This window comes from Phaseolus vulgaris, chromosome 3, assembly GCF_000499845.2.
Source record: "Phaseolus vulgaris cultivar G19833 chromosome 3, P. vulgaris v2.0, whole genome shotgun sequence".
Taxonomy (NCBI): domain Eukaryota; kingdom Viridiplantae; phylum Streptophyta; class Magnoliopsida; order Fabales; family Fabaceae; genus Phaseolus; species Phaseolus vulgaris.
In genome coordinates, this window is record NC_023757.2 from 22,442,655 (window position 1) to 22,450,847 (window position 8,193).

At 49.9% G+C, this 8,193-nt stretch overlaps 2 protein-coding genes across 2 annotated transcripts; one reads left to right on the top strand and one right to left on the bottom strand.

The window, feature by feature from the left end:
* Positions 1 to 2,863: 2,863 nt before the first annotated feature.
* LOC137839357 (uncharacterized) lies at positions 2,864 to 4,072 on the top strand. The gene has a single exon (XM_068648476.1). The coding sequence runs from the start codon at positions 2,864 to 2,866 to the stop codon at positions 4,070 to 4,072; it is 1,209 nt and encodes a 402-aa protein (XP_068504577.1).
* Positions 4,073 to 6,264: 2,192 nt separating this feature from the next.
* Positions 6,265 to 7,200, bottom strand: LOC137839358 (uncharacterized). Its single transcript, XM_068648477.1, has one exon. The coding sequence runs from the start codon at positions 7,198 to 7,200 to the stop codon at positions 6,265 to 6,267; it is 936 nt and encodes a 311-aa protein (XP_068504578.1).
* Between the last annotated feature and the right edge of the window lie 993 nt (positions 7,201 to 8,193).

Sequence of the window (8,193 nt, forward strand, 5' to 3'; positions counted from 1 at the left end):
CTACAACATTGAATTTTTAAATTTTCAACTTTCAAGATTGTTGTAATACATAAAAACTGGTTTATTATGTTGATAATGTACATTAACTGTTGAGATTAAATTTTTTTTCAATTCTATCTAATGTATAAGCTGTGTTTATAGAAAAAAAAATACTATGAATGCAAAAAAATTAGGAGCATCCAAGAGAATGTTAAAATCACAATTTATATTGAAAAATAATTAATACATTTGCTTTTAATTTACTCAATACATCTATACATAATACAAATGGAGAGGACTCTCAAGGTAAGTTTAAACATGTGTCCTCTCCAGACAATTTAAAAAAAAAAAACATGTTTCTGTAGGTTGACCGATGAGATCTTCGTGCGTGGCTTTGACTCGCGATCAAGGACTCCTTTGTCACCAACTCATATCTTCACCCTCCTCCGTCTTGAATACCTGAAACAAGGAAGAACAAAGGAGCGCCTTCGCGGCCGTTTGCACTCAGACGGTCAAGTCAGCAAGTAAGAACACTAACCACCTCCGTATCGGAGCACCGTAACTGAATGCTCTGAAGGTGGTAACTAACTCGTAACTAACTTTCCTCTCTCTATCTCTAATCACTTGATGCACAGTGGGTAAGTGAGCAAGTAACTAGAGTGCGTGAAATGAGTAAAACATACCTTATTGAGCTTTCAGAGAAGCTTATATACCTTGGGTTTCAGTGCTTACTGCCACGTGTACTTCTGACTCAACCGCAATTCCACGTGGAAGAACTTACAGCGCTATAACCCAACTTAGAGAAATTCCAGCGTGTAAGTTTTCCTTCCTCGAAGTGCATCTGGCGTGAGGGGTGACTGTCTGGGTGCCAACTCATGTGCCCCAGCTTCTAGTCACTCGCCCTAGGAGTGTATCTGCCTTCCTCTCGTACTACGCACATGGTTCGCCCCAGGGCGTGGCCCTCTCCTGGGTTGTATCTATCCTAGGGACTCTCTAGAGGTGGTGTGGGTACTTCGTGAGTCAGGTTACCCCCTACTGGTACTGGGACTATGGCCTTGGAGCCACCTTTCTCTTATCTTTATTACTGTTCTGAGGTACCGGGGCCCGAGGCCTCCTCGTCCGTACCGTGGCCTCTTACTGTGTCGCCCCCTCCACGGTCTTCCCTACCCGTGGGTATCGGGATGTGACATCATCGACGCCTTAACCCCTTGGTGGGTCCCACCATGTGTTTGACTTTGACCTTGACTTTGACTTTGGTCAACGCCCGGGGACGGGTCGGTACACAAGCCCCCCAGTCTTGAGCTGACACTTGCTTTCAGCGAAAAGACTAAGGCCTCGCCCTACTGTCCACGTGGCACTTCTGATGATGTGACATTCTCTTGCACAGTTTGACATGACACTTCCTGCACTGGTGACGTGACACTTTCTGTGCCGGTGACGTGACACTTTAAGTTATTCCTTAATCTCTCGCCACGGGGCTCAATTACACGGCCACAACTTAGCGCTTCTCGCGCTTCTTAAGTTAACGTTATACCTTTCAAGCACACTGTTTCATTCGCTCTTCGCATTCCCTCTACTATTCATCTTCTCAAACTTTCTCTGCAATCTTTGCTCTCTTCTTCGCACCTTCAACCTCCACCAAACTAGATATTCAAAGGTATGATTTTTCTCCTTCGATGGCTCTTCCCTTTAACTTTTGCACTGATATAACTGTCTGGGCCTGTTTATTTCCTTTGCATTCGCGTTCTTCTTCCCCATTTCTCTGTTTCTCCCTTTCTGAACTTCCCGCGTGGGTAGGGGTTTTCTTAGGGTTTCTTTCCCCTTTATGCCTTAACCCCATTTGCTAAAACTTTCTTCTTCTTCACTCTTGAGCTTTCTCAATGGCGCGTACTAAAACGACGGCCAACCCTCCACCCCCAAAGGTCAACTATAGGGCCCTTTACTCCTGGGCCCCCGACGAGCTGCTCACTGAGTGCTCTAGCCTGACCACCATGAAGGCTTGGAGGGATCATATCGAAGGATCAGGTGTCTATCAGCATCGCGCCTTTGCTAGGAGGCTTGATGAAGATATAGCTGTGCTTCCCTGTACTCCAGGCGAGCCTATCTGTGGGGATGAGAGGGCCAACAATGGAGTTCCCTTCTTCTACTTCTACCAGATGGTGTTCAAGTGCATTGGGGTGTGCTTGCCTTTCTCTGGGTTTGAAAGGGAGCTCCTAACGGAGATCAATGTTGCCCCCGCCCAGCTTCACCCCAACAGTTGGGCCTTCGTCAAGGCCTTCGGGATCCTTTGCGGATACTTTGGCCAACCGCCCTCAGTCGACATCTTCCTTCATTTCTTTGAGGTGAAGAAGCAGGGAAAGAGCTTGTGGGTGAGCCTGAGCAACATCACTGGGAGGATCATCCTCTCCCTATTCCAGCAATCATACAAAGGATGGAAAGGGAAATTCTTCAAGGTGTGATGCTCCGAGTATGACCGCGCGGCCTTTGACGACTTTCCCCTATACTGGGTGGAAGAGGTCAAGCTGACAAAGCCCAAATCCTTAGACGAGCGACCCTCGACTGATCGAGAGGTTTGCCAAATCCTGGCCGGTGTGGGGGTTCTTGACACCTCTATCCTGATAAGCCGTGAGTACGATGCTGAGGGCCTCACCCGCTACATAAGTATGAGAACTACCTTCTTTAACCATTTACTTTCTGCTTCTGCTTGCTTTGGCTTTGCGCATGAATTATCTGCTCTTCTTATGTAGTAACTTAGCTTGTGCCTAACCCCTACTGTGTTTGTCTTCTTGGTGCAAATTCAAAGATGGACAAACAAAGGAGATAGAAGCTTGCCCAAGCTTTGAAGTCCAAAGGCGAGGCTTCATCAAAAGGGGTTGGGGATTCCATGCCTCCAACCTCTGAAACTACTCCTACCTCCCCAAACCTTCACCCCCAACACCCACCTACGACAACATCTCCTCCAGCTATTCCCTCTCCAAACCACCCCCCAAACTCACCACCCCCCATAACAGCCATTCCACTTGCTTTGGTTGAGACTCCTGCTGAACCAGCCCCCCTTGATAAAGGCAAAGGGGTGGTGGTGGTGGTGCCTTATGAAGACGAGGAAGACTCTGCTGAAGGGCAAGTCTTCAAGAGAAGAAGGACTACCTTGGCTGCTCCTCAGGCTGCTACCTCCACCACTTCCCCCTCCCACAGGGCTGAGTCTCTTAGGGAGAACCCTCCAAGCGCCACCTCACCCCCACAACCAATGGCCTTGGAGGGCGGGGTTGAGTTAGAACCTGCTCAACCTGCTCAACCTACACCTGCACCAGAGCTTCCCCTACCAATCCAAGAAACTCTCAGGGGCTACTTGGAGAAGATGTCTTCAAGCAGCCAAACTGAAGGGCCCAAGAAGGAAGGCATGAATTACTATATGGGCGCCTTCATTGCCTGTGCCAATACCTGGCGTGCCCAAGCTAAAACCAGAGTGGTCGAAGCCTCTGCTTTCCAAGCTTTGGAGAAGGAGAATGCCTCGCTGAAAGAGGAGAAAGAGAGCTTGGCCCGTCGGTGGGAGCGCCAAGAGGAGGCCTACAAGGTCTCTTTGAAGGTGGCACAAAAGGCTAAGGAGGAGGCCAATAAACGACTGCATGAGGCGGGGCAAGCCCATGCTGAGCTTCTTAATCAGGTCGTGCCCCTCCGCGTTAAAGCTGTGGAGCTTGAAGGCGAGGTGGAAGCTTCCAAGATACAACAGAAGAAGCTTGAAGCCCACTACATTGACCGGGAGCAGAAACTGGGAAAAACTGAGGCAGCCCTGGAGGCCAAAACCAACGATTGCAACTTGCTAACTGCCGAAAACACCACTCTGCAGGCCAAAGTTCAGGAGCTAGTTGCTGCTTTGGCGGCCAAAGACCAAGAGATGGCCTCTCAAGCTGAGAACTTCAAGGCCACAGAGGAAAAGTTAATCGAAGAGGCTGCGACGGGGTTCGCTGATGGATTTGCTGAGGCCCTTGTCAAAGCATCTTGTGCAAACCCTGGGATCAATATTTCAAAGTGCAGCCCCTTCAGCGAAGTGGTCGAAGGCAAAATTGTGCCCTTGATGGCTCCTGAAGATTAGCTTTTCCTTTGTAACACTTTGTAAACTTGCATAAAATTGCTCTTTTTGTAATTGCTATGAACATCTTTGTTCCCTATATTTCTTAATATAACTAATCTTTGGTTTCATCATCTGTTGTGAACTCTTTTTTCTGCACACTTTGCATATAATTGATTGCTCTGGCCTTACACCCTTGTATATTCTTTTCTGCACTTAATGCCTTGGATGACTTGTATTTTCTATGCTTCTTCTTCTCGCTCTTCGAATTTCTCTTGCCCTTTTGACTTATAAAAAATCTTCAACTTGCTCTTTTACTTACTTCTCTTGAGCCCTAAGGCGCTTACTGCCAAAGGCGCCACTGGTCTCATCTCTTCTATGGCCTCGACGTTGCTCAAGGGCGAGGGAGGACTTTATCTCTTCTTCTGTGGCCTCGACATCGCTCGAGGGCGAGGAGGGCTTATCTTATCTGTACTGGGTGCCCACGCTCGAGGAGAGACCCGCTGAACGCGAGGTCGTATCGTCCTCAGCGTGTCTAAACACTTGGGACAAAGTCACGCTTTGGCGCCCACGCCCGTGGAGAGGCCTATTACAGCAACGCTGTATCGTCCACGGGGTGTCTAAACACCAAGGCGACTTAGCCCTTATCTCTGCACGCTTGGTGCCTACGCCCAGGGAGAGGCGTGTCGGAAACATCGCCGTATCGTCCCTGGTGTGTCTAAACACCAAGATGACCAGGGATTTTGATGATTACGCCTAAGGAGAAGGTTTCCCGAAGGATGGCGTTTCTCCTTAATTGTGTGTATCTGCACCAAGTGACCTGGTTCTCCACTGCTCCGAAACTTCTTACTGTCTGATGCCCACGCTCGAAGGAAGTGCCCCCCGCCACTTCCTTGCGAGGTGTCTAAACATCAGACACCGGGACTAGCCGTTCTCACCTGAGGAGGGGGCGTCCCGAAGGAATCCCTTAACCCCTGCTCAGGGACTAGACGCCCGGATTTTAACTTATACTATGCGTACCTTTCAACTTGACGCCCGCGCCTGAGAGTGTGCTCCCGCCACTCGCTTTGGGGTGTCGGCCCGTTCAAACTGGTTTAGGCACTCAACGTCCGCTCCCTTATTTGGCGATGCCTACGCCTGGTGACGCCTACGCCTGGTGACGCCTACGCCTGGCGACGCCTATGCCTGGCAACTCCTACCCCTAGCGACGCCTCGAGCCTTTGTTTTTGTTTCTTAATCTTTGCTTTTACGTTGTGAGAGAAGGAAAAACTGAGACAAAGTTTTCCTGAACTTCTTCTTTTTTTTACTTGGGTGACCTCATTAAAATATCCTCGCAAGGGAAAAAGAGTGTCCCCTTTTAAACTGTGTACTACATAATGTTTTTAGCTGAAATAAAACTTTAAATTGGTTGCGTTCCAGCTACGTGGGATGGGGCCTCCTTCTAGAGTCTCAGGCTTGTAAGAACCGTTCCCCTTGGCTTCGGTTACTCTGAAGGGTCCAGTTCACTTGGGAGACAACTTGTTCTCCAACTCATAGGGATGAGCCTTTCGCATAACCAGGTCAGCCACTTGGAACTGCCGTGGCTTCACCTTGGAGGGTTATTGATGTTCCACTCTTCTCTTCACAGCTTCAGCCTTTATCCTTGCCTCTTCTCTGGCCTCGTCCAACAGGTCTAGATTTACCCTTCTTTCCTTGTTGGACTCCTCTGCCACAAAGCTCAAAAAGCAAGGTGAACTTTCGTGAATCTCTACTGGGATCATGGCGTCTGACCCGTATACTAGGCTGAACGGCGTCTCCATGGTGGAAGATTGAGGCGTGGTGTGGTAAGCCCACACAATCCTTGGTACTTCTTCTGCCCACGCCCCTTTAGCTTTCTCTAGTCTTCGCTTCAGCCCCCTCAGTAAAATTCTATTCGCGGACTCTACCTGCCCATTTGTCTAGGGGTGTTCGACTGATGCGAACACTTGCTTGATTCCTACCTTGGCACACCAAAGCGACATACAATGTTCTTCCAAACAAAGTGTTGTACCTTGTGCGTAGTGATCTGGGCCACTGGTTCTGCCTCTATCCACTTCGTGAAGTACTCGATGGCGACTATCAAGTACTTCATCTGCCTTATCGCCAGAGGGAAAGGCCCCAGAATATTGATTCCCCATGTGTGGAAAGGCCACGGGCTGTAAATCGATCTCAGCTCTTCTGGAGGCGCCTTGTGCCAGTCAGCATGCATCTGACACTGCTTGCATCGCTGGCCGTACCTCACACAATCTTCCCTCACCGATGGCCAATAAAACCCTGCGCGAATCACCTTGGAAGCTAATGATCTTCCCCCCCACGTGGCTTCCACAAATCCCCTCGTGGAGTTCTGACATGACCCTCGTACACTCATCGCCACTCACACATGTCAGAATTGGGTGCGTGAACCCATGCCTAAACAGCACTCCATCAACGAGAGTGTACCTTGCAAAGTTCTTCTTTATCCTCTTTCCCTCTCCAGGCTCTGTTGGGAGAATCCCATCTGCAATGTATCGCCTATAAGGCATCATCCACGTGTCCCTTTCTTCCATGGCACATACTTGCACACACTTCTCTTCCTCGGGCGAGGCCGCATAGGTGCTGATGCGGGGTGTCCTCGCCGTATCTTGAATCAAAGAGCGATGGCTCCTTGGCTTTCCCTTCGCCGTACTGATGTGAAGAACATCCACCCTGTTGTCTGCCACAAACTTTCGCAGCGTTTTGAGCGTCTCTTGAATGACTGTCCTCTGCCTTCCCCCCTTGCCTGAGCTGGCCAGCTTGGCGAGCAGGTCAGCTCTGGCATTTTGTTCTCTAGGGACATGCACAAGCTCGAACGTAGCGAAAGCTCCCCTCAACACTTGGACATATTTCAGATACACCGCCATCTGTGGGTCCTTTTCCTGATACTTCCCAGTCACCTGCCTTGTGACCAACTGCGAATCACTCTTTGCTAAGAGGCTCTGCGCACCCATTTCTTTGGCCAAGAGCATTCCAGCGATTAAAGCCTCATACTCAGTTTGGTTATTACTTGCCTTGAAGGCGAAACGTAGGGCTTGCTCGATCAACACCCCATTAGGCCCCTCCAAGACTATTCCCGCGCCGCTCCCCTGTTGATTGGAGGACCCATCCACTGAAAGCATCCACTGTAATCCTAACTCCACCTCTTGGGGGGCACCTCCTGGTGAGAGCTCTGCAACGAAATCTGCGTAGACTTGCACTTTGATGGATCCCCTGGGCTCGTACTAGATATCAACTCTGACAGCTCCACTGCCCAGCGAACCATCCTCCCAGCGATATCTGGCTTCTGAAGTACCTTCTGAATGGGGAGGTCCGTCATCACCACCACTGTGAAGCTATGAAAATAGTGGCGGAGCCTCCTGGCCGAGAACATCACTGCCAGCGTCGCCTTCTCCAACGACTAGTACCTCGACTCTGGGCCTTGCAAAGCCTTGATTACAAAGTAGATGGGCCTCTACACTTGATCCTGCTCCTGGACCAGCACAGAGCTGATAGCCCACTAAGTCACAGCAAAATAAAAGCGAAGGGGGACGCCTGCCCGTGGCTTGCACAACACCGGAGGCGTCGCCAAGTACTCCTTTAGCTTGAGGAATGCTGCTTCGCACTCATCTGTCCATGCAAAACGGCTATTCCTCCTGAGGCACTGAAAGTAGGGGTGGCCCTTCTCACCTCCAGCAGACACGAACCTTGACAAAGCTGCCATCCGTCCCGTAAGTTGCTGCACTTCTTTCACTGAGGTTGGACTCCTCATGGCAATGATAGCTGCACACTTATTAATGTTCGCCTCTATCCCCCTCTCTGTAAGCATAAAGCCCAAGAAATTACCCGCCTCAACCCCGAAGACGCACTTCTTGGGGTTCAGCTTGAGGCGGTACTTTGATATGGTGGCAAACAGCTCTTCTAGATTCGTTGTGTGCCACCCCCTCTCCTGCGAGGTCACCACCATGTCGTCTACGTAGGCTTGCACGTTCCTTCCCAGCATGGGTGCAAGGACCTTATCCATTAGTCTCTGGTAGGTGGCGCCCGCAATATAGCAGTAACTGCACGTCTCCGTCATGAACGTCGTCTTGCTCTCATCCCTTGGATGCATCTTTATCTGATTGTACCTCAAGAAT